The sequence below is a fragment of the Sprattus sprattus genome (assembly GCF_963457725.1).
Source record: "Sprattus sprattus genome assembly, chromosome: 15".
Taxonomy (NCBI): Eukaryota; Metazoa; Chordata; class Actinopteri; order Clupeiformes; family Clupeidae; genus Sprattus; species Sprattus sprattus.
Genome location: NC_137913.1, coordinates 23136829 through 23164397, shown reverse-complemented (window position 1 = coordinate 23164397; position 27569 = coordinate 23136829). Strand labels below are relative to the sequence as shown.

Genomic DNA, 27569 nt, shown 5'->3' with positions numbered 1-27569 from the left:
TTGGCGAAACAGGATGTTCATGAGATCCAACCAGGCCCCAGGCTCTATCCTCTCGTGAAACGCTGATGGGTCACTGGTGGCGTGCCTTGCATGACTGAGGACACTGATCGCGGATTACCCAATCCTATTCTGTCCATTTTAGCCATTTTTAAATTATTATTTTAAATCCAATTTTATGACGAATTTTTAAAACTCACATCAGTTGTATGACTCCACATGTCAACATTAAATATTTGGTTATTTATGCATTTCCTGGGATTGGAGAGGAATGATAAGGTACTCATGTACCAACGGCATCTCACGTTTTATCAAAACGGCCTTCACGAGTATCGTTAAGAAAGTTACAAAACCTCTAAAATCAAGAAAAAAACAAACGACACGCTACATTTGTTTTCAAAAGCTTTTATTTCACATGGTGAGAAGCCGACAAAATATAACTATCCTGGTGAACACAGGAGCTAGAAACGGTATTATTCAAATAAATAGAAGACTTAATATGAATAAATATGAAAGTGAATCATGAGAGACGTTCTTAGTATAGCCTTTGCAGACCAGTCAGTTGTATGTTACAGTATCGTACCTGACTAGATCAACAGAAGATGGAGATGCAGCAAATCTAGAATAATCAAAGCTACTTTTAGTTCTGAAAGCTCAATGAACCTTAATTCAGAATTTGTCTGCATAGATGTATAATTTATACATATTCATCTATGGTATGCAATACAATAACATTTATCCAACAGAGGATAATGGATGTGTATTATAAAGGTGGCAACACAGGAAAAACACTTAAGACACAGTATAAGTAATAATATAAACATAATTAACTTCAAAAAATCTTAAATTACACTTCATATTTGTTTATTTATTGATTTATTACTAAATTATACCCTGGTTTAGGTGGAAGCCCTCATAGGATAAGACAAAGAATACAAAATGGGAGCTGTGGATCCAACAGATGGACAAGAATAAGACTCAAGTTAGACGACCTTGGTCCTTGGATACATGGCCGTGGTGGTTAACACAGTGGTTGGCTATCTGAAGCGTTGGTTAAAAAGCCCTCTAGTGAAGTGCCAGAGAGGGACACAAAGATCTGATGAAAAACGAGCACGTCCTTAACAGCCCCTGACCTCACGGCGGCCTGATCTCAGCTGACAGTTGGCATTTGTAGTGTGGGAAGGTGTCTCAGAGGCAAGACGCCAGTTGTTTGTCCTTTTGTTCTCAGTGCATGGTGTTATATAAGAAATACTTCTTTTAGTATTCTCTTTCTTTTAGTAGAAACATATATAGATGTCATGTTCTGATGTTTGCATTTAACACTTAGAAATCAGTGCCTTTAAGCAAAGGAGTGACTTCAAAGTGTGAGGAGGGATGAAAATAAACGTGTCAGACATGTCCTGAGGATTCTCAAAGTGTGCGATACAACCACACTGATCACCAAATCACCAGACACAGAAAAGAAGAACGAGGAGGAGATGAATGACACTTCACATCACTTGAAAAGTATTTGACAATTTCAAGGGACAGATAATAAAATAAAACAATCAAACATGGTAGGGCCAAGACTTAAGCACGTGTGACCTCTGGTAAGAGTCTAGTAACATGTCAGAGATCAAAGAATACAGATATCCGTCTTAGGCTAAATGCCACTAGCACTTTTGAGACAGAATTAGCGTTCAGGTGTAGCCTTCATCAGGGGAACATCCATCACACTTAAGCGTGACTTGAGTTATGTCACAAAGATTCTTTGGACGAGACTCACAGAGAGAGGGAAGTCCATCAACTCTACTACACATCAAAGCCATCCTTTGGGCACTCTGGTCAGTGACACAAACTTTCAACAGTTGTCAAGGTCTACTGGGAGCTTCACTACTTGAGTACTTCAGAATTAGATGTTCTCCTTCGCACAAACAGCTCTATGTAAAAGTCAAGATTCAAAATGGCACAGCTGTCTTTTTTTTTTTTTTTTTTAATACATCTCTAGAGTGAAAAAAAGCTTTTTTCACAGCAAACCTAAACTCATATCTTAGGTCGCCTGTGAACTACTGGAAGTCTGTGTTTAACCCACCATGCCTTGTGTTCCACCCAAAAGTCGTATGTACCAATGAGATGTGCCGCCACATCTGACCAGAACACAGAGATCACTGCTAACTTGCGCAAGAGTAGTCGAATATGACAGCGCAATTCAAACAGCTACCTTCAGAAGGAAAAGATAGAGCACACGTTCAAAATTAATTAATTCTTAATTCTTTCTAAGTAACTTGATCACTACAGAAAATACATAGTTGTGAATGTGTTACCATAAATAATGTGCATGTATATTGTAGTTTGTGCAACTGTGCAAATATATATTTATAATATACTCCCATTCTTAAAAAAATGAATGTGAAGACAAAATGGGTGTGTATATATTACACACAAAAAAACTGCAAATTGTGTGTACGTCACAGAGACATGTTAGCTATAGATATGATTTTGAAGAGAACAGGATAAGCATTTTGTTTCTTGAAATAAGAAAACTGTCTGTCACTAATTGATTGGCTTTATACACAACAGTTGTGCGGCAGTCCTGGTTTTAAAAACACTTGGAATAGCTAACGCTTTATAACTTACAATACACAATTTTACTATTATTGTAACCACCATACGTTTTCAAGACAATTGAAATCAATGTATTTTTCTATGATGATGCAACCCAGTTCAAGTCAACCATTTATTAAGAGTTCTAATGGATTTGAACACCCAGACAATACTGGTACTTATGATGGTTAGGACCATAGTTGATCAGCTCCACAATAGAAAAATAATGGAATATAGCTCAAAAATAGCATGGGTAAAATCGGTCTTCACTCCTTCCTCATTTAACGTTGCATAAATATAGCCAAACTAAGAGCTTCATGGGCGATAGTGTTTTACAGGAGACCACCAAAGGCAGCAGCATCTATACACAAAGGGAAAGGGATTCTATGACCATGTCTTTGATGTGCTAAAAACCAAAGAAGGAAATATGGAAATGTCATACAGTAGGCTAAGGCCATATGAGTGACAAAAGCTTGAGGGTCCGAGGAGAGACCGATTGGTGGGTTGATGGTGAAAGCTCTTAGCACGCTCCTCCTTCAGACTGGACACCCATGGCAGGCTAAGGATGAAGTCCTGTGATCGCTTAGCCAAGTTCCCCTCTAGGGGGTTTCAGCTCAAACATGACCGCATCCCCGCCGTCACCTACACCCTGCTTCTCAAACAAGCCATAAACTGAAGGAGCTGAAGTAACAGTGAAGAGAAAAAAAGGATGGGGGGGGGGGGGCAGGAGGAGCCCTGACTGCCTTTACGCGTTAAGGGTGTGCATCGGCTGACCTCGCCTCTGTCTGTAGCTACCACAGCTATTACGCCACCATCTAGAAAGGCAGTGAGGATGTCGCTCTGAAGACACAAGATCCAAACTGCATGCTTACTAAAGCAAAGGGTGAAACTACGAAGGAGTTCTCTCTACTAAGCCTTTCTTCCTTTTTTGTGTGTCTGTGTTCAACTATTTTCTTCCAAAAGTGTCACGTTCCCAACTGATTGTGCTTACTAGTTCCTGACTGTGGCGAAATGTCAGAATGTTTTGTTCATGTCTCTGCAGAGTCTCAGAAACGCAAGGGAGCTGTATGCAGCACATAAGTCTTTTCCAATTCAGTCAGGGAATCAGGAATATAAATGGAAGGCAGCATCAAAAGGAATCTGCTACAGTTGTTTCTTTCATTTCAAGTGGAAGACGTAAAAGAATAGATCTAGAAATGCTTCAATGAATAAGCACCACCCCACCCCCGCAAAAAAATATTAAAATAATGATAATGACCAAAAGAATGAATAAAATAAACCATTGCATTATGCTGAAACAGACCTGAGATTGACAGCACCAAAACTGAGGGAGGCACACACCACTCCTGACCTTTGAGATGATTATTCAAAACAAAATGAGAAAATAACAAGAAGAAAATAATAAATTAAAAAAGGGGCCATGGGTTTTCATAGAGAAAAGGGGAATATGCTCCAAAGAGCTCTGTTACAAAAAAAAACCAAAGGTCCAGCTGTTGTTTGTGTTTTCCTTTCAGTGGGTGAATTAAATCAGGTGAAGATGACCTGTCTCTGACCTACCACAGAGATCTCTCCCTCCTCCCCCTCCCTCCAGACCACCTCATGTGTACGAGGTGCCGTGGCAGGGAGTCGTTGAAAGCCTGGGGAGGCGTTTTCCATGTCGTTTTTTTTTATGCGAGAGGCTACTGACCTATGACAGAGTCCAGCCACTTCCTGTAGGCAGAAGCGAAGCGGTGCTGCTCGGGGCTCCGGCAGGATGCCTGAATGCGGCTGACGAAAGCGTCCTCTGCTGACAAGCTGGGCGCAGTGCAGGGCAGCGTGGGTCCTCGCTTCAGCCGCTTGGTGTCCCGCACATAGCAGCCGCCACCACCACCACCACCGCCGCCGCCCTGCTGCACACCGTCTGAGAGCGAGCAGGTCTCTGCCTCAGCCTCCGCATCTACCTCCATGTCCGTATGCTGGCCGTTGGCACTCGCCATCACTGCCTCCTCAGGGCAGTGGAGCAGTGGATGGGAGGATGCGGGAGGCTCCTGGGCGTGGTTGAGGTGGTTGGGCGAGCCCCCGTTGGCCTGGCCGAGATCACACTCCTGCTTCCAGTGGTGCCAGAGGTAGAAGACATGCCGCCTGCAGAGGGAGGGAGAGAGTGGCAGAGAATGAGAATGTGTGCTATTAAAAAACATTTCAAGTGTGTTTCCATGGAACTGTACACTTCTCAAAGTTAATGTTCAAAAGTTGAAATAACTCTAATATGCTTTAAAACCTTATTATGCGAGAATTGGTATTTTTTTGCCACTGAGCTCCCCTCAAAGTTGCGGAGTGCAGCTGACTTTTACTCCACTGTTGTAAACACAAATCGCGCTTTAAGACCCCGTAAAGGACAAAGGTACATTGTTGACAAGCTGAAGCTGAAGGATCAGGAACAGGCAAAGACAACGGCAGACACCAAAGAAGCCTGTAGACTAGCGAGGTAGCAACTGTTTCACAACATTTTATGACTGTGCATAGTTTTATTTATTAACCAACCAATAAGGTTACATCCTTCGTTGCACTGATTCTTAAATAATATTGGCAAACATGTTTATGATGAAAAACTAGCGAATCGACACATTTCTTAACACAGCCAAACATCAAGCAAGAACAACACAAGAGACCGTTGTGGTCTCTTCCTTGGTTACTCTCTCTTTTTCTCTGCCTTGCTTTCTACGACAACGTATTCCTCGGTTTCTTCGGTGCCTCTGCCATGATGTCCATACAGAGAATAATGCGCTAGCTTCTTCTTATAGCTAGCAGAAGGGTCTAGTTGTTGTGTGAGGTGGTGCCATAAGGCATTACGCAGTTCTCGCTAGAGGTGTCGCGCCCTGTCCACCAAAGTTACTCAGTGCAATACCAGGCGTCCTATGGCAGTGGCACAGTCAGTGTCATAGAAGTGTACCGCATTAATGATATTGAAGTTATTAAGTTAATTTAGTTATTTTAAGGTAAAATTGTTACAAAATGTCAAGTCATGGACCAGACTCCTGTTTATTTTACACTTTCAATCATTAATTGTGTTTACTGCCTGGCCAAGTGATAGAATTGTGGTCAGCCATGCAAATAACATCATTACCATGGCCGTGTAAATATTTGGGCCAATATGCAGTGATACCCGCTCCTCTCCGGCTTTCAGACAGAGCTCCTTCCACCTTGCTGCACTCGGTGGTCACTTTCCATCCCAAATCGCTCACATCTGCTGTTATGACATGTTTGCCTATAGATACGGAGCGGAGCCGGCGTAAACACTTCCCAGCGGAGCAGCTGGTGTTCAGGCCCAGGGGAGGGAAGAGTGCGGGGGAGGACAGTCCTGCTTGCCTGCTGCCCGCTCCATCACCCCAGCTTAGGCTACACAGCCAGCACAGGGCCATTCATCAAGCACTAACACCTCGTTATACAGACACACACAGTATGGAGCTCGGGTTAGGAAATGACCAAGGACGGTGAAGTCACACCGGTGCGCTCCACAACACTGTGGCCCAGGTGCATTCATCGTGGAGACAGAGAGAAGTGTGCTGGGATGATGTCAGGTGGAGCAACGGTAAAGTTAGAGCAACCAGTTTTTTTTTTTTGTTTTTCATCTTTGGCAGAGGGTGAAAGTCTGGGACATGCTGGGAGAGCTGCCAGGGCCAGAGTGGCAGCTGGAGCCAGCTCTTAGTGGGTTACTAAAACAAACAGTCAACCAAACAGACACCTGCTCACCTGTGACACCACAGCGTCTCGTGACCAGGGTACGACTCGATCAGGTCGGTGCACAGCTCCATCTCGTTGTGTAAGAGCTGGGAGAACGTGGTGTGGGCTCCGTGGGCCTCGGGGGTCGTGGCCGTGGTGGAGGCCTCACCGTTGGACTGCCGGGGCGAATCAGAAGGGGAGCACAGTGGGGCTGGTGGCGGGGAGGAGGAGGAGGGGAGCAGGGGTGACGAGGCTGGGGACTGAGTCTGCTGGCTGGGAATCTGGTTCTGGCTGAGCTCCCTCACCAGGGCCTTCAGCAGGAACTGGCGGTAGTGGAAGCCGCTGTGGTCAGACACGTGCATGGACACCCACAGTCTCATGGAGGACAGCTCGTCATGCAGTATCTGCAGGGTGGAGACGAGGGGTGAGACATGCTGGTTAGACGTGTGTGTGTGTGTGTGTGTGTGTGTGTGTGTGTGTGTGTGTGTGTGTGTGTGTGTGTGTGTGTGGTGTTTGCTTGTATGCTTAAGGCCGACACAAATCAGTCAGAGTGACACACGTTACATGTTGATGAATACTGTTTTAACCGAACCTCCACAAAAAGAAAAAGAAATGTAGAATCTTAGGGAAAAAAATAGATCAGAGATTGAAAAAAGAAACCACAACAAAAGAGGATTTGAAATTGGCCTTAACATCAGTTTCAAATCCCTCTTAGAGAGTTGCCAAACAGCAGTTGAAGAAGAACAACAGCACAGCCCAACAGACAGCACCCCCTCATTATGATCAGTCTAGTAGCTAAGGTCTGCAACACAAAACCAACCAGAAACACCCCCTTATCAACTGCTATTTAGCAGCTTCAAACTCTGGGTACAGAGTAAAACCCACAATAACGGACTTTAGTATCCTCCATGGAAGCGAATCTACTCGGGCATTGGCAGCAGGGCCTTGGGCTGTCTCTGTGCTGCTCTTTTACATGCTCTGTAAACGGCACATCTCCTCGCCAGCCTTGAGGATGCACTGACCCCTGGGATCGCATCAGCGCTCCATGCTGATGAGCAGTCACAGTCACACACACACACACACACACACACACACACACACACACACACACACAAACACGCACACACACACACGCACGCTCCCAGGGGTGTGATCTGCTACCACATCAAGGCAAACCGACACGAGGTCAGAGGTCTGGCTGACTGTTTTTGCAGGGCTGAGAGGTAACTGGAGAGTTTATCCAATTCTATGTTGCTCAGCAGGATCTCACTGCTCTAACATGTATCTTTAATATGCTGTAGGGTGCCATCCCCCTGGTGGCTATACGCATTATCACAGGCATATGTCTGGCAGTTTATTTTGATCTGCAGTTAGGCCAAGAAACTTCGCATTGCTGACATATTTACTCACACCAGCAACTGTTTCACAGTGTCATAGTATGGAAGTATGGAAAAAGCACTTGATACTGGAACACACTTCCCAAGCACACAAGCTTTTTGACCTTGAGAGCTGCAGTGCAGTCACAGCTCTGCATTGGTGTGCAATGATAAAGCAAATAGCATGAGAAAGTAAATAGCCTGAGACCTGGCAATCTACTACTGGACCTCAGCACTACATTGCATTTCGGGTTCTCAGTCTTGTACTTTGTAACAAGTAAAGATGCATATTCAATTCAATGTACAATACCACTTAAAAAATGACATGGTTCCCAACCGATTTTCAATGATAACATTTCAAAACTTCTCCATGACTTGTCAAGGACCTTTAAAGAAATGTCCATGACCTTTCAGAACCTACAAAATAGCATACTTTACTCCAAAGGTTGGGCCTTATTATTAAATGTATACTAGACAATAATAAACAACCTTTTCCATTCCTTTTCTAATAGACTACTAAGGCCATGTCGATTCAGCTGTATCACGCTGCAGAAATATGTACAAAGAAACCATCCATGAAAGAGTACAATTATGTAATAAATGTAATTAGAACTTCATACAAGCATAAATAGTGTAGGATACTAATAACAAACATAAGGTACCACCCACCCATCATTTTAACATTGGTGAAGCCACCTGAAACACTGGCAGGCCCACAGGCCAAAGCAGCCCCAGTACGGTCAAATAATAAATGTAAAAGCCCTGGCCTGTGACAGTATGTGTGACATAGGTCATAAGGAGAGAGCTGAACCTTCAGGTTTCCTTTGGCCAAGTGCTGCAGCACCCAGATGCGGTGGGACCACGCATTGTAGTTGCTGGGGTAACGTCCTGCTGCGTCTGCGCACACGCGCATCTCCTCCTGCAGGAGCCGGCGCAGTCGCTCGTTGTGGCATGTGGCCTCCCCGTCCCCACGCTCGCCGTCTGCCTGCTCCTTCTGCTCGCCAACAACAGGGCAGAACTCCCTCTTGAGCAGCTGCAGAACCCAGCGCCTGACACACACACACACACACACACACACACACACACACACACACACACACACACACACACACACACACACACACACACACACACACACACACACACACACACACACACACACTGAGTCAAATAAACTATGATATAATGCTGAACAAAAAGAGACGAGAGAGGTGAAGTCAACATTCATACAGTTACAGCCTTTCTATAACATCAAGCCATTCAGACAACCTAATGATCACATTAAACTAAATAGTATGTCAAATAATAGAGCTGTCTGGTAAAGCTCGATGCAACTGAAATCCTTTTTTAACTTTGCATGCTGTTCTCTTTCCCTGCATCTTTTTTTCTCTCTCTCTCTCTCTCTCGCGCTCTCTCTCTCTCCCATGCTGAAAGAGAATCACACGCTTGACTGAAATTGAGGACGGCAAAACTGTGCCACCCTAATATTCTGCAGTCTCCCACGAGACGAGATGACTATCTGATCTCATCAGCTGGTGATGGGAGGCGCATAAATCAGTCATCCAGAGCAGAGAAAACAGCCTCAGCCCTGAAACATCCAACCCTGGCCGAGTCCGTGCTGGCCATTTTCAATTGCATAACTTCAATCTGCACATAAATATTTCAGCCATGCTTTCTGGCGACATTGGCTAACACGGCCGATCAAGGGACAAAAATATAAAGGCACTGTGCAAGAGCGGACTGTGCAACAGCAACCAATTCTGTGTAAGGATTTCTTTCTGTTCGACCAGTCCTGTATCCCCAGACGAGTCACAAGGTGCAAACAGAGGTGAAGAGTTTGGCCAGAGAGCGCTGGGCTGCCCCTGTCTGCAGTCACCCTCCAGTCTCTCCTCTGTGGTGGGATGGAATATGGGCCTGCAGACTCACCTGTGGATCCATGTCTCTGGACTCTTGGGGAACTTGGTCAGAGCGAGCTTCCCCAGGTAGAGGTCCTTCTCAGGAGACAGCACCCCACACTGTAGCAACTCCTTCCTAAAAGGGTAGGGGGGTGTCATTGAAATGCATACAACACGCATAATTTACAAGTTACAAAATATTCACAAAGTCTTACAACTTACAACTGGGGCCATTAAGCACAGAGCAAAGAATAGGGGTTCTTGTTTTCATGTGTTAAGAACGACAAAGAGACAGAAATATGACGAGACTGCAAGCATTCAGCTAGGCGAGAAGTGAGGGTCTTGTTCAGCTTCCATGCACTTACTACAGTAAAGAAAGAAAGACGGATACCTGACATTCCAAGCAGTGGTGAAATCTGGATTTAGCAGCAGCAACGTGCAGGTGACGTCTATAAGCGCTAGAGTGAGAAAGACAGAGCGAAAGAGAGAGAGAAAAAAGAAGGGGGAAGGGAGAAAAAGATTGTTCTTAAAATACCTGAGTAATCACATAGCTTTTTCATTGTGGAGGTGGGAGGTGGAAATCGTGCTTGAGATAGAATAGAGTGATAAAGCAAATGCACTTTCAGCGTCCTCTGGACAGCCTGACTTCTTCCTCTTGAAACAAAAGGGCATTCATTGACGTGCTGAAGTCGCTCGCCTCTGCAATTCACCAAGCCTTTTCACAGGCTGACTTCATCATGACCCAGAGGATACAACCCACTAAAGGGAGGCCAAGGTTTAAATTAAGCTGATGCCAAGGCAGCTACTCTTTCTAAAAGTGCATACACTCCAACAGTAAATCACGTTTGTGGGGTTACTCTTTGAGAATGCTTTAATTGAACTGCCAATAACTTGTCTGTGTCAAAATATGTGAATAACATAAGGGCTATGGGCATATCAATGTTCAACAGGAATTTCCTACAAGAGTGTCCAATCAAAAAATCACCCACAAACACACACACAGTGGCAAAGCATTTTCAGGACAACTTACCTTCCCTGTCAAGCCACTGTTTCCTCTGTCTGTAGAGAAGCAGCTTGTTGTGGACGTAGGGCAGGAGGAACTTCACACACCAGCTTTCCACTCCCAGCTTGTTCTCCACCAGGACAATAGGGCTCCTGTTGAACCTGGCTTCCGGACAGGGGATGAGTCCAATCTCATCACTGTGAAAATGACAGATCAAGAATTCAACATCTATGTCTTGTCACCTGTTTGTCCTCAGTGTGCAGAGGAAAATGAGGACTGTGCGCCATATGGGCTCAATTTCTCGAGACAGAGCATGGTGTGAAATCTCAACTCTCATGTCTAGACCCCTCCACTCCTCACTTGAGGTTCCACACCCCCCATCCCAGACAGGTGCTTTGGCCGGGCATCAGGAAGACATAAGACACGCGACCTTTGGGTTGAGTCATTAACATAAGACACTAGTGATGCAAGACTCGGGTCAACAACGATCAAAGTCTCAACGCTCAAGACCACAGTTATGCACACTGCAACAACACCTTCAGTGAAAATTGAAACCTAGGTCGTGTTTAACCTGATGCTGCTTATGGTCTACTTAGGATATGACATGATCTACATGTCTATCTTTAAAACAGGGAGCATCCGCGATAAAGAATTAGTGGTATCCATACGAATTTTTGAAGTTGTGTTTTATACCTCTGAGTGACATCTATTCCAGTTCAACGCAATCATAGTTGAGCTGTATTTGAAATTCTTACGACATACTTGAAGACACAGCCTAAACTATTTTTAATCAGCAGTATTTAGCAGAGACCCAGGACCTGCTTCATCAGCATTCTTCGAAGTGTGCATTGTTTACATCCCTTGACATTGTGATTGTTTGACTCACATGACTGTGTTCATGGTGAACAAACGTGTCCACAAGAGAGAAGCACTCGAGAAAGAAGTAAATACGAGGACAATTTTAAACCATACTGGCAAGAAGCTAAACAACGTTCAACGTCATGTTACAGCTCTGCTTTTCCACCATAACCCTACCTTTTCGCTTGGCAGGATTTAATAGTGCTAACAGATATCAAGCTTCTAAAGTTGTGGAAATGATTTCAATTGTTGTACTACCTTTGCTGGTATTTCTATAACTACCAAACTAGAGTAACATTTACGGTTAACTTGGTTGGTCGCTCGGTATATGGCTTGTTCGTTCGCTTTCGTTGCATGGAAATGGAATTGTTTGTCTTTCAGTTTTCGCTAGAATGCTTGCTAGCGCAGCCAGCTAAATTGTAGAAAACAGCATGCATCTCGGGCAACCATCAACATGACAACCAGTGCACATCTGACATTGAATCATATTACATGCTTTCAGGTATTACATCAAATCTACTGCACACCCCACACATGAACACCAGGTACCGGGTGGCGGTGCTTTAGCGTTAGCTTAATAGCCTGTTAGCCAAAGCACGTAAACCTGTTCAGAATAGCTACTGTAGCATTTGCTAATTTAGCGATAGCTAGCCTGCTACCTTCGAATTAGAAGTTGGTCATGTAGCTTAAGTGGCCTCTGATATTAGGCTACCAGAAATCATGCTAGATCTACTCCCGTCAACTCATTCTAAACTTTCTAAATTTCAGCAGCAGTTGCATAATAACTTACATGTTAGGATTTCTTTTAAACGCGTTATTAATATCTTTCATAACTCTTTGAACCAAAACGTCCACCTCCTCTTCCGACTCAGCCATTTTCAGAATAACGCTGACGTCAAGGGGGCGTGACCCAACCTCATCCGGGACATTTAGAAAACCTAGCCGCAACCATGGACGAACAACCCAATGACATTTCACCATAGCAACGCAACACATCAGCTTTGCTGTTACAAGTTAACAACCTGAGCCGGTTGTGTTTACACAAATGCTTATTAGAAAACAACAGAAGACCCACATTTTCTTTTTTTGCAGACCAACAAAAATTGTCGAAAACACGATCGTTTTCATTGTATAAAGTGGCTTAGCTACGGCAGGAATTCATGTTTATGACATCAAGGTTCCATCGCTTCTGAGATGCCTAGTGGTACTGTGACATTATTGTAAAGAGATCAGAGTGAGCAAACTGAAGGTCATTTCTAAATCCCAAAGATGTACTACAGCCGACCAACTCTTGTTTCAAACTGGTGAGTGCATTTGGTTTGCATACCATTGAATTGTGGTCAGTAGTAATATAGGCTACCTACACAATTTATCAGTGTAGTTAGTGGTGGCAATCTTCTCCAAAAATATGTTCTGCCTCATCTCATGTTTTTTTTTGTCTGATGGGACTTTTTATGGCACCTTTCAGCACTGGAAAAGGTTATGATTTATGCATACAATTATTTGCCAAATAAAGCAAATTAAGATTTTCATTAAAGGCACAAGAACAGAGAAGCAGAGCCCAAAGACTATGATTTCACAACATGCCCAGAAGGAAAGAAATTCCTCCATAAATCCACATATCAACATTTTGGGACATGCAAAGATGTAGTAAGTTAAAGCAAAGCAATGTCTTTTCAAGACTGAGAATGTGTGTGTGTGTGTGTGTGTTTGTGTGTGTGTGTGTGTGTGTGTGTGTGTGTGTGTGTGTAACCTGTGTAAAAATGTTACAATAACTGTCCATACTAAAATAAATGTTCTTATTATCTACCACCAATTTTGACATGATCTATCTCATCATTATTAACAAATAAACATACAATGTCTTCTTTCGATCAAGCATTTTCTTTCTCCATATTATTATATTATTATGTTATATTATGTTTTTTCAAAAAGGACTGGACTACCACGACTAAAACCCAACAGTCTCAGTGTCAGCTTAAGAAAGACTGCGAAACCCATCGCAGTGCAATGATGCCGGCAGTGCACCTGCACTCTGCGATGATTGACAGGTAAAGGAGAACATATTTTGTTTATCACATACGACATGTATCAGCATACATTCAATAAGACAAGACTTCTTACACTAATGTATACCTTCCCCAGATATAATGAGTTCTGAAATCTGGTATGGGTTAAGACCTAAGTAAGTAACCTTATTAGGGTGTGATGCTTGACCTTAACATGCCAATATGTCTGAGATATCAATATGTTTTGTCGTAAATAGTGCCTACTGTGCTGAACCAGTGGGAGCCCAGTGCAATATTGTCTTACCTCGACACCCCCCTGGCCATAACAAAATGTGAGTAGCAGAGCTTGTGTCTTGGTATAGCTTATCCATCCCCATCACCGGTTTAGTGAGGCACAACTGTTGAGATGAAAAAGACTAGTAACATCATATAGAAAATGATAACCGCGCTCATTCATGGTGGTTTAAAAAAAACAACAAAAAAAACACACACTCACACACTTGACTTGTACCTGTGTAGATGTGTGGCTGAGAGTGGACGTGTGGTACTACCTCCTGCCAGAGGAGGGAGTTGTGTATTTATTTAACTCTTACAGAGCCCTTCAGTTGAGAGAGCACATGCTGTCTCTCTGAGTCAGTGAGGCTTAACTATCATGTAATTGATGTGATGTTATCCAATCATCCCGTTGTTGGATGTGTTTAAGTATTTCATTTCCACATACGTGGTATAATTACATGCAAACTGTAACAGCGCATAATGATGCTAAATAAATTAAACGTTGATAAAGTATTTCCTTATAAATTAGTGTTTGTGCATTTACGTTGATTACTACACAGTGTGATTACTATACAGTCCCATGTTTATATCCCATGCACAACTGTGTTGAGATTAGCATCATCTATGTTCCAGTGTATCTTTTATCTAAACACCTGCTATCTGCTCCCAAGAATGCTATAAAAACATGAATTAGCCTTTCTTGGGGCTTACATAAGAAATGACGGTGTGGAAAATGTGAGGGCTTCCTGGTGTCAGGAAGTCACAGCTGGCCCAAGTCAGAGGCACTTAAACACTTGTAACTATTTCAGGATGGATGCACTCTCAGCATCCCATCCTAACATGGAGGTGTCTCAAGTAGCATGTAGCATTGACCAGAAGAAAAGCTGTGCTAATCAAACAACAACTTCACCCTTGATGTCACTGACAACATATTTCTGAATATGACTAAGAGTTACTTTGAAAGAGTTGAATCTTTGATTCGGTTGAGAGGTCTGTAACAGCAATGGTGCCTCAAATGGCTCTGCTGACAGTATTTTGATTGCATCGTTTTTTTCCTATTACAGGGACTTCGAAACCACGTACACACTAGACTATCCCCCTTCATACAATATCAAGAAGAAAGTGGTAAGTCTTTTCTCTGACAACATGTTTGATGCAGTTTTGTGACATCTCTGTGGCCTCTTTCAGGCATACAACATATATTACAGTACTCCTGGAAGAAATAGTTCACCTATGAACCCTGACTCTAAGGAGGAGATAAGGCTATGCGTACAGGAAGTCAACAAAAATGATTGAGATTCCATGTACGCCCATTTGAGAAGGACAAATTACTTAATCACTAAAGCACTTGACTATGTTCATCCCTTATGTGTATATTTCAGACCTGCTCTCAAGACATAAAATAACTTTAATATGATACCGCTGTCAAGTGTCTGTAATCTCACTCAAGATGTTCTGTGGTTATACATGATTGGTGCAATGGTTGATGCAATACCATGTAATATGCTGTTTGGAGGATGAACCAATAGTTTTTTTTTATGAGACCATTACATATTATGGTTACTGTCATGCACAAAGATATACCAGTTTACTTTTGGACTACATAACTACATAATGACACAAATGATCTACTAGCTATTGAATTCCACAGCAGCAGGGTGTATTATTAGGGCATAATAATGTATTCACCAGGTTGCGTATATCCCAAGCAATAGAACAATAAGGCAAAAATACAGGTCACAAAAATGTATTGGTTAAAAGTAAATGGTTGCCTTGCACAAATCTTCATCAACTGAGTTATGCATTTGTGGTGGTGACCTGTTGAAACCAAATGGGGAAGAATCACCCCATATGTCTTTAGAAGGTCATAAATCTGTCAGGGCTAATGCACTGATAAGTCCCAACACACTAAATTCATTTGGGTTTGTAGATTTCCTTCCATGCTCGTCTACGAACGGGTTTCGGACATTTTGTCCTGATAACAGCAACCATATGTGTAATATGGTCTGTAATTCCCCCTCAGCAGGACACTCTGGTGTCCTGGATCGAGAGCTTACCTCTGAGCCCCAAGGGACACCATACGCTTCATGTTAAAACATTTGATTCCTCTTTTTTGAGCAGGAAATAAAAAATACGGATTGTCCTGCAATGAGTTCCCTGTGTGTAGGATTTGTATGCAGAGGAAAGAGTGGATGTGGGATTTCTTTAGTGTGCTGGCATTTATGATTTAGTTTCGGGGGGCATTTAAGGTCAAGAAAGCTGCCGCCTGGGTAACTGATGGCCACATGTTTATTGAAGACGATGGCGTCATTTTCTGTGCTGGCGGTGGCAGGCTAATAAACCAAATGAGACTCAAGGAAAATAATGACCCACATAAGGCCACTGCTGTGTGCAGATTTCAAAAATTGCTAATTTTCTTCACAGAGGAGTGAAATACCAGGCCCATGAACAAACTGTTACGCTGATCTTAATTCTCAATGCGTTCCTGAGTACTAGTACCAAAACACCCCCCTAAAAAACAGTGTGCGCTGAATCTACATCTGTCTGCATCATGTTGGCTAAGTGGATGTTTTAGTTTCATCAAGCAGTACATTTCTATAGTTTTATTTCTTTGTTTTTGAGTGTCTCCAGTTTGGATATGCAATTATCACCTCTCATTGACAAGGACTAAGTGACAGGAGGAGAGGGGAAACTAACAGTGTCTTTGTTGTTCCTTCATGATGTGGGCCATTTGACCTCTGGTATAGTAATCTTCCTCCCTGCATGTTCCTCTTTAAAGGTGGGGACAGAAGATGCAGATGATCGGCCATCTAACTTCCGCAGGTACCAGTCGGAGTTCACAGACCTGGCAGGTCACAAGCGCCGGGGCCGGAACACTTGGCAGGACGCTCCCGGAGTGCAAGGAAGGGTCAGGGTCACGAGAAAGGACCAGTGCACACACAGCAACCCCATCTGCCCACACAGTCCTCAGTATTCTGCCTCTATTGTTGCATAATATCTTCCTTTGATGTGTTTTTTTGGTGGTAATAAAACAAATCTCTCACAACAAAAGTTGTATTTTTTTAATTCATTCGGTTCAAAGTAGTTACTTAAATCATTGATCAAGTAATAACTAGCCAAGGAAGTGAGGCATAAATACTCTTAAGACCAGAAGACAAGTCTACTGTATATTATTCAATCTCACACGTCATTTGCCATGTGTTATCATGCTTATGGGAACTGACATGGCAGGTCCATAAAGCCCTCTTTTACTGCACATGTTGCCTTTACGTGCAGCCCGGCCCCTTACCATCTGCTCAGCCTGTGTATCACATGACATTGCAAATTTAATTTAGTAGCAAGGATCACGTCCCAAATCCTGACATTTAGTGGTCCTTTACATGCATTTCCTGTCAGCTCAAGCTTGTTGACACTGCAAACTGACCAGCCAGAAGGGCTGCGTTAAATTTGCAGCTACACTGACATTGTACGAGAAGATTCCTGCCTCTACCTTGGTGATCGCTGGATTCTTCCACTCTGGTGGACGGTGGGTCTCCAAGGCTCTGCATCTCCAGAGGTGACATCACTTTCCTAGACAGGGTTATTAATGGGGCTCTATTATTTTCTTTAGCCACTAAATGGCTTGTAACATCACAGTGGAGGGAGCCAGAGAAACCTAGAGTTTGCATGACAGCCTGTTATTGACCCAGTTGCAGAACAGCCTTCCTGTATTTTTAGAAGCAAATGTCTGTTAGGAGCATCAACCATTTGGGCCTGCTGTCACAAACATGACTGTCTACATTTTAAAGCAGAAACATCTCTAAGTGCTCCACGATCAGTTTGCAAAAACAACCAAATGGTGTTTTGGTGCCTGCAACTGTAAATATACACATCTGTATATCATATCTGCAGAATGTGTAATACTTAGATAGTAGGGAGAACAAAATAGGACAAAGGCCTATGCCAAATAACAAGTCACAAATATTTAATACTAGACTGCTTGGACCATTTCAGTGAAACAAAGAGATTTAGGGCCCTATCTTGCCGATCAGAAACGCAAGTAGGACGGCGCCAAGCGCAAGTAGCTGTGTGGGCGGCTCTATGGCGCAGTTGCTATTTTAACGGCGGAAAAAACACACTTGCGTCCAGCGCAAGTGTCAAAAGGGTTGGTCCAAAGGAGGTTACTCAGCCATAGGTGTGGTTTGGGCGTAATATGCAATAAACCAATCGGAGCGTCATTTCACATTCCCTTTAAGAGCGAGAAGCGCACAGTCCATAGCGGCTTGTTATTTTGATGGCGGAATTACCTGGTGGAAGACCGGAGAAGTTCACAGCCGAGGAGACCGACGTGAGATTTACACCAATTTTTTGGCAAGCCATATATAATTACAAGGAAAATAAAGTATTTACCACTTGAGGAAGTCATTGTGAAATCCATATCCAAGATATTTTAAAAATAAGCATACATGTAGCCTACACATTGACCCAAATGATTCAGGTTAATTGAAGCTGCGTGACATTTGATTTATTGTATGGCTTTGTAAAAAGCCGGGAGATAGATATATATGGGGATGCGAGAAACCCTCCAAAAGTAAGCAAAGTCAAGCAAGCATGTCAAGATATTGCCGTGATTGTTTCTGCAACGGGGCACCCGAAAACGTTGCCGAAAACGCTATAATGACGTCCGGAGACGTGGGACATCCAAGCTGGAAGGTAACACACGTTCTCGTGCCTTCACGGGAGGTGGATCTGCCTCGACCCAGGATCTGACGGCAGCAGAGGACATCGCCACGTCTACCCTCACGCCTGAGAGCGTGCAGGGATTTGGGGGCATGGAAATCGGCACCCAAGCCAGTGCACCAGCTGACCAAACCCAAGGTACATAAATAAAGTCCACATACACAGAGATGAGTTTACAAGATTTATAATAATACTGGCATTAAATAAATGCAACAAAGCCATACAATAAATCAAATGTCACGCAGCTTCAATTAACCTGAATCATTTGGGTCAATTGTGTACGCTAGATGTATGCCTAGTTTTTAAATGTCTTGGATACGGATATCACAATGATTTCCTCATGTGGTAAATACTTTATTTTCCTTGTAATTATATATGGCTTGCCAAACAATTGGTGTAAATCTCTCGTGAAGACGACAGAAGTAGTGTGTAGAAGTGTAGCCTACAGGTCCTATACTGTGCGGGCAAGCACATGCGCCCTTAAAATAGCGTTCTGAATACGCGTTACAGACTTTAGACATTGCGCCTCACATTAGACCAGCTTTTTTTTGGTCAATGGCGCACGGCGCACGGCGTTGTTTTGAAAACTGCAAAATACCACTTGCGCCAGAGAAACGCCTTCTCTGTTCCGCCCCCGCCCATGTCGACGCAAGTTCATTTCGAAGCGGTCCTCTGGAGGGAAAATCGCGCTGTGCGCCGGGTGCAAGATAGGAATGATACTTGCGTCGGTGACAATGTCACTTGCGCTGGGTGCAAGATAGGGCCCTTAGAATGCAAAGTGTTTCATAAACACAGCGAGAAACCACACACTCAAATCGAGGTTTGGTATAAATCCATTTGGAACCAAATGTTTTTGAGAGACTGAAGAAGCAGAGTTTGAAACACCGAAATAAAGAAGTAAATATTCAAGCATTTCACAATGGCAAAGAGCGCATACTTCACACATTCCACAGAGATGTATCCTAGCTACTGCAACATACAGCTCATTCAGAACTGGTGTTCAATATTCATGAGATGCATTTGCTTTAGTAAACCAGTTAAATGGGTTTAACCCAGTTGTAACCAAATAACATGATGAGGAAATGCTGTTCCTGTACACATGTATACACTGCCTTCCTGCAAGCCCTGAAATCCACATAAACAATTAACACGCAATATACCAAACGCAATTCACTAAAACATCTGCTGCATGTTGTACTCATTTCAGAGGTTGGTGTCTTTTTCTTCATTGAAAGTTATATAAAATATATCCCATGTGTGTTTTATTCACTGTGTCCAAATCCCACTTAAATGACATATCTGTGGTGTGGAATCTGCCTCTCATTTCACTGACATGAAATCCCCAAGTAGTGGTTGAATAGGCCTGCTGATACGTAAAGAGATAGTATCCAGAGTAGTCTCCATTTTAGCCTTTTCAGCAGCTACATACATCTAACATCTTTGCACTGCACCTCCTAGGACTGGAAAGATGGATAATGGTATACGCCAATTTGCCCTCTTAATGCTATAATGACTTCAACTCTGGAAACCAGGGAAAGTTGGAAGACTGGCATGGACACATGACATGTTGTGGTTTCACAAGTATAGATTTCTCCTCATGAAAATCCATCACACGTGCTTGTGTGCATAAGCATATTCTAATTGTATTTTATTAAATAACTGATTGATTAAACTATTTGTGGTTTGCAAGCATGAACTTGGACACTTTTTAAAAGAGAGAAAAAGAGTGAAATATAGTGTTCACATCAACTATGAAGAATGTGATTAGGAAAGACCAATCATTCCATATTAAAATCATCCCATTATCATCTCCCATTTTACAAGTATTGCCAGGAGATATAAAAACTCTTCAATGCAAAGGACCAATACAAATGGGGTATAAAAGAGAGTTTTATCTGATCTTTACTAAAAAGTGGCAATGATTGTACATACTTGGGGAACCTTTGATGGAAACACAACAGCACTATACTCCAGTACAGTTTCCATGGCAACATCCAGGTAGAGTCTTAAAATCTAGATGGATTGTTTGTGTGATGATTTCCCACTCAAAGTTCAGCAGGGAGGTTTTGTTTAAAAAAAACTTATGAAACACATTGGGCACAAAATACTTATAATTCTCAAGAGCAATCTCACCAGGAATATCACATGTAAAAAATAAATGGTACTCAGCCAAAACACATCCCTTGGGGTATAATGTATGTGTGTGTGTGTGTGTGTGTGTGTGTGTGTGTGTGTGTGTGTGTGTGTGTGTGTGTGTGTGTGTTTGTGTGTGTGTGTGTGTGTGTGTGTGTGTGTCTGTGTGTGTGTGTGTGTGTGTGTGTGTGTGTGTTTGTGTGTGTGTGTGTGTGTGTGTGTGTGTGTGTGTGTGTGTGTGTGTGTGCGTGTGTGTGTGTGTGTGTAAATGTGTAAATGTGTGTGTGCGCGCACTTGCACGCACATGTGCCCTTGTGTATGTCTGAAGAGATGTGGTTTGGGGGTTGGGGAATAGAATATTAATAAGCACGCTAAAGTTGAAGAATGGACCGGAGGCAGAGTCAGTTTCAGTTGGTTTGTATTTCAGCATGGAGACCCCTCTCGCTGTTGGTTCAAGAAAGGTCTAACCTGATAGCAGTAATGCTATCCCATTTATACAATTCAGGTTACAATACAAAGGGAGAGGGGAACGGCCACACCCTTTTAGGTGAAAGAAGGGGGGTGGGGGTTACAGTCAGAGGTTCACCTATGGGGGGATGATGCCAGGACACAAGGCCTCTAGCAGGAAGAGGGGGAGGGGAGGGTCACATGTCATTTGCATTGGATCTCAGTGAGAGACAGACCTAGTACACAATCAGAGTGAGTTGTAGATACAGAGCAGTACATCTTTACCTATAATAATAACAATAATTCCAGTTCCATCAGTAGTTGGCAGCCATCATATGGTATTTAAACCTTCAGCTGCTGAAACTGTGATATTCAGATAATCTAGATATGTTGTTAAATACTTAAAGTGAACACTTTATTCAAGCAGAGCAAAGTTATCTCTCTGAAGCTGCTGCAACTGGATAGTTGCAGGGTAGCTTATGAAAGACAGATGTTGTCCATGAAGCTGACAATCATTCAAAAGATGAAAACCAGAGAACATTCTTAGCTGACCAGTTCTCACTGCAGAGGACTGTGCAGTGAAGAGATGTGAGTGAAAAGCATTGTCTGACTCATTTTGATTTGCATTTGTTCATTTCTTTTTCTTCTTGTCTTAATGGTTCCAGGTACAGTATTAGGCCGCTCTCAGTCAGAGAAAGTTAAGAAAAAAAAACAAGACTCCTAGGGCCCTATTTTAACGATCAGAAACGCAAGACAGCGCCAAACGCAAGTAGGTGTGTGGGCGGCTCTATGGCGCATTTGCTATTATAACGGCGAAAAAACACACTTGCGCCCGGCGCAAATGTCAAATGGGTTGGTCCAAAGGAGGTTACTCAGCCATAGGTGGTTTGGGCGTAATATGCAATAAACCAATCAGAGCGTCATCTCACATTCCCTTTAAGAGCGAGGAGCGCATATTCCATAGCGGCTTGTTATTATAATGGCGGAATTACCTGGAGGAAGACCGTGAGGCCACCATAACGTGTGTTACCAGAAACAATCACGGCAATATTTTCCCATGCTTGTTTGGAGAAATGTTTCTACTTTTCATTTCTCGTTTGTATTTTTTCAGTTACTAGCATTCGTTTTTTGGTGGCAACATATTTGAAAGAAAAGTCACAAAAACATACTTTCCGATGTTTTGGGTTCACCCTCACTGAATCACTAGGTTATGTATGCATGGTAATAATATTGCACCCATCGGCACATGCAGTTCAACCTCACGTCTTCTAAAGTCCTCTAATCTATCCTCATTTATGTCATTGACACATCCATGATTCACGTATGGGTGCAGTCTATAGCGCCCAGGACGCCAGGGAACCCATACTTCTCCCAGAACGCCTGCTTAGCCCCTCTCCTGGCTGTCGGGTGTTACGGGAAATTTTATGAATTCTCCAGCATGTCGGACTAGACCTGACGTAACTGCATGTATAGCCGAACTTATTGCAGACTGTGATAGGGACAGTGTGCGTCTGTCCCCAGCTCATCTGCCAGGAGATGGCAGACATCAGAACCGCCATTACAATTAACCTGAATCATTTGGGTCAATGTGTACGCTAGATGTATGCCTATTTTTAAAATATCTTGGATATGGATATCACAATGATTTCCTCATGTGGTAAATACTTTATTTTCCTTGTAATTATATATGGCTTGCCAAAAAATTGGTGTAAATCTCTCGTGTAGACGAGAGAAGTAAAGTGTAGCCTACTGTGCGGCCAAGCACGCGTCCTTAAAATAGCGTCTGAATACGCGCCACAGACTCTACACAATGCGCCTCTGACATTAGACTAGGTTTTTTCTGGCACTGTTGTTTTGAAACTGCAAAATACCACTTGCGCCTGAGAAACGCCTTCTCTGTTCCGCCCCGCCCATTTCGGCGCAAGTTCATTTCGACGTGCGCCTCTGGAGGGAAAATCCCGCTGTGCGCCGGGTGCAAGATAGGAATGATACATGCGTCGGTGACAATATCAATTGCGCTGGGTGCAAGATAGGGCCCCTAGAGTCATCTGAAGGCAACTAAAAGAGTACGGATAATAAGTGCATAGGACTGTGCAGTGAAGTGATGAGACTCAAAAGCATTGTCTTGTCTTTAGACAAACCATGGCCCTCCTGGCCTCTTCTTTGATATAACTAAAAATTACACCACTGACATGGGGAATCAGCCCTCCGTTTTTAAATACAGTTCAAATTCAATCTGTGCTTTGCTCAAAGCAGTGTGCATGCAACACAGCAATTGTCATACTTATTCTTAATGGCTTCCCCCTAACCTTCTTTGGATGTAATCTAAGCCATTTGTAAGGCATTTTGGATAGAGGTGTCTACCAATTGAATATTAATGTAAAATAAACAACAACAACTTTCTTATTTCCATTACAAATGCTGTTCTCTGTAGTATGCATTAATAAGCCAAGATAAGAGAAAGTTCCTGGAGCCTAGCTGACCTCTGCAATCTTGACACCAGTCGTGAGGCTGAGAATTTAACCCCGAGACAACAGACCTGTCTGAACTTGTTTGCAGACTGCAATTGACACTCAGCATCCATCAGCATTCATAGGGCAGAGTGAAGCTGTGTCTGGTACCAGCCAGCCCCTAGGCACCGGCCTGCTGTGAAGCACTGCTGGTGGGAACACAATAAACAGAACTAGGAGACATCTGCCAGACGTTTAAACAGTTGTAGATAGATGGCGTGGAGATGACCTATTTCGTGACCACTGTGGTCTTTGATTTTCCCGTCCATGCAGTCAATCACAGTGACTTGTTCGTGTTGATTCTCTCACATTTCAACAGGGCAGGCATTTAGCCAAACTATGGAAAAGAGGAGACAGACTCGACATTCAGTATGAGCTTCTGTTTACATTCACAGGACAGGAAATGAAGCAGTGAAACTGGGCTGAAGAAACAAATCCAAATCATTTCTTGTGATTGGTCCCTTTCTGTCATGTGTGTTGTTATTTAGTCGAAAACGTTTGCAGGAGGAAAAAAATGTGTTAACATACTTTTCAATGGCCCGTCCTCTTATGATTTCCTGTACTGTACATACAGAAACCCACAGAGCATTTCTGACCATCCGCTGCTTCAGTGTGTCAACCAGCGTTCCCAAGTCCTTTCCTTAAGGCTGTGTGCGCTTGTGGAAAAGGTTTCCTCCAAACTAAACACATGGTTACACAGGGGCCAGACTTTTTCACTGAGCACTTATGGAGAGCTTCCTGAATGAGGGGAAATTTAGTGTTCCGAGCCTGCCGTTCCAAGCCTTCCTCTGAGTGAAATAAGAACAGGAGTGATGGAGATTGAGAGATATTGTGTGTGGAAAAGAGACTTGTTAAACTTGACCTCTGCCTATGTATGTGCATATGTTCAGTATGCACATACATGTATACTGTATGTATGTATGTATGTATGTATGTATGTATGTATGTATGTATGTATGTATGTATGTATGTATGTATGTATGTATGTATGTATGTATGTATGTATGTATGTATGTATGTATGCATGTATGTATCCATCTGCATGACTACATTTATCTATGTATCTGTCTGTCTGTTTGTCTATTTCTCTTCCTGCCTGCCTGTGTTTCCACCTTATATGAATTAATCTCTCGAAAATATGAATGCATTTTTATCTCAGTATTTGCTTCCCCCCCTCCCCAGCCTGTGGCACTGTCTCTCTTTGGAACACTTTGAGCTCCAGAGATGAACCCGGAGGTGATACAGCTGGGTCACAGTCACAGATTCCTGAACTACACGTGAATCAAATAAACAGGAGATACAGAAGATCATTTTTTATGAAGAATAAATCATCCTGTTTTAAGCACAGTAGGAAAAGTTCCAAACTCTTTTACTTACTTTTTTTTGTACTATTATCTTTCCTAAAGTGTGTTTTCAAAGACGTTTTTATTGTTGTGTTCCCATCGTTCACATTTGGTTTGTAAACCATTTGAATCTGTTGTAAAGCAAAGGAAAATATGACTCGTACCACTGCTGTGGTTGTCACTGGGGCTGTGAAAAGTAATGAAAAGTAGCTGTTATACTTTAACACATTGGAAACTTAAATAGATTGAAACATACCATAAAGAGACACAATCATTAAACTCAGCATGGAGAGAAAAGCACCCCAAGCTGTGAAGGACTTGGAGCTTCTTTGGTTTCCAGGCGCAGAACAGAGCTGCCTCTCCACACACAGCATTTATCAGGAAACACGTCTCCACAAAAGGTGGTAGGGGAAGATTTCTTCTCGCAATCTGCAGCAACCAATGGGGCCCAAATGTGACCATGTGTTTGTGCTGAAAAAAAAAAGCACCAAGGTCACCAAAGCCGAACATGAGGCTAAACCCATGGCTAGGTCTTCCCCCCTCAACCAAAACCATTGTTTTACAGCAGTCGCACGCAAGGATGTTAGTAATCATTTGATGCCCAAAATCACTAAACTCAGAAAAGCACCCCAAGCTTGGGTGGACTTGGAGTTTCTTTGGTTTCCTAGTCGCAGAACACAGCTCGCCTTGAGATGCCTTTCCACACACGGCATTTATCAGGAGACACATCTCCACAAAAGGTGGTATGGAGTGTTGACATTCTTGGAGAGATGAACATCCCCACCTTGGCTCATGGTCTTGGAGAGGCTTGATGGAGCTGCAGGCTCTAACTGTCTGACACAAAGCCTTGTCTAAGAGGGCCTGCGGTGAGGCCCCTGGTGCTGGTTGGAGAGATCCTGCACTTCAGGATCGTCACAACAACACGTGTGTTAGCGCCAGCCGCGCTATGCCCTCTTGGCATGTTTACATTCAATGATGAAAAGCCAGAGGAGAAAAAAGTGCTGATGACCGAAGTGCGGTCCATTAGGGGAAGATTTCTTCTCACATTCTGCAGCAACCAATGGAGCTCAAATGTAACCAAAAAGCTCAGAGGTCACCAAAGCCAAACATGAGGCTTAACCCATGTCTAGGTCTTCCCACTCACCAAACCATTGTTTTACAGCAGTCATTGCCCGATAGTTACAGTTAATGACATACTGTATTATGATAATGAGAGATTGCTGTTATAATATGCACAGGTTATGATGTGGATGTTTTGAGAATTGTAATAAAAATGTACCAAAGTAACTGAGAAAAACTGTAAGAGCAGATGGTTCTGGAGAAAGGACTGATTTAAAGCTGTTATAAAATTGATTGCCAAAGGACCTGCTGATTAATTCTTTGTCAAGTTACACAAGGGTTATTTTTAGAGGGTTCCACAGAATTCCTGTTTCCCCCTTGTCTTTCAAATACAAAAAGAAGTTACAAGCTATTTATCCAACTGAAATAACTGAAAGTAATTTCCCTTTAAACATCTTTCAGATAGTGTTTGTGCTCATTCTTACTGCCTTGCATGTGCATCTCCATCTAAACGCCATCTCCATCTAAACGCTATCTCCTTATCAAAATAAGATGATTTCTTAAAGCTTAAAGACGGGGTCTCCTCACGATGACACTTAGCTCTCACAGTGGTTCTGATGGTTTTAGTACAGCTGAGTGCTCAGTTCAGTTTACACTAGTAAAAAGAAGTATGCTTCCCTTTGTTCCATGAGCTCATTCAAATGGTTACTTTTTGGAGCTGTGACAGTGAGTGGCTAGGAGAGCAAGGCTTGCATGCACACATATAATATCTTCACCCTGACAGTGACAGGCACCAGAAAACACATGTAAGATGCATGTGGCCCATCCATACTGACAGCCTGCACACATGGAAATGCATATCGTATATCCTATTTTGAACTAGAACCTCTATTTCAGCATCTTTTATACACTGATCCTTTCGCCTCCTTTCTGGCTGCCCTGGCTCATTTGCTGCACACAGGAGTTTGAGGTTTATCTTAAAGACAAGTTGGGCTGACCCTGATCGTTCCTCTACCTAATGTAAGAGCAAGGCAGCAAACAAATACTTCATCATGGTAAAAACGTCTGTAGAACCTAAATAAAGCATACCTTAATGGAAGCGTTCTAGCCCTGCCTCTGCTGTAGTCGTCTCTGCCTGTGTTCAATGCATCTGAGAGTAATCTGTTAGCCCCCTGGGCTTACATGTTCTCTGTCAGCAAATTTCAATAGTGTAAGCATAATGTGGACAGTTCATCCAAGATATGATTTTTAACAGAGTAAAAGTAGTGTTAGGAGATTAATCATTGTGGGGAATCCATTTAAAAAAATGAATTAGTATGTTAGAAGGTGCATCGTTATCCAGTGAATAGTTCAAGGGACAAGCTGGTTGTGCAGAAATGTGCAGAAATTAGGAATTGCCTCCCCCTGTGGCTAAGTGTCCATCCTAACCTGTTATGAATTTGCAGTCAAGGAATCCTCCCTCCTTCCTCATCTCAGAAACCCGCTAAGGAGTCTCACGTCGGATTATACCATGTAGAGTAAACTTCACGACATCACTCCACACATCGTCTCTTCGCGAATTAGTGGGCTGAGGAGAGTTCTCCACGACATTACAGAAGCAGCCCAGTACATGCAGTCTCCAGTCAGGGCACCTAGAGTAGTGTGATCTTTCAAAGCCTGGCC

At 42.9% G+C, this 27569-nt stretch overlaps 2 protein-coding genes across 2 annotated transcripts; one reads left to right on the top strand and one right to left on the bottom strand.

Annotated features, from left to right (window-relative positions):
• Positions 1-394: 394 nt before the first annotated feature.
• Positions 395-12287, bottom strand: ptar1 (protein prenyltransferase alpha subunit repeat containing 1; the record flags this gene model as incomplete). Its single annotated transcript, XM_080853116.1, has 7 exons — positions 395-4701; positions 6310-6683; positions 8467-8704; positions 9582-9686; positions 9942-10008; positions 10581-10750; positions 12202-12287. 7 exons carry the CDS (start codon positions 12285-12287, stop codon positions 4260-4262), a joined length of 1482 nt encoding a protein of 493 aa, XP_080709242.1. The 3' UTR covers positions 395-4259.
• A 393-nt stretch (positions 12288-12680) lies between these two features.
• LOC308375929 (cilia- and flagella-associated protein 95-like) lies at positions 12681-16691 on the top strand (the record flags this gene model as incomplete). Its single annotated transcript, XM_080852152.1, has 6 exons — positions 12681-12715; positions 12950-13061; positions 13347-13462; positions 13678-13752; positions 14761-14821; positions 16476-16691. 6 exons carry the CDS (start codon positions 12681-12683, stop codon positions 16689-16691), a joined length of 615 nt encoding a protein of 204 aa, XP_080708278.1.
• Positions 16692-27569: the final 10878 nt, after the last annotated feature.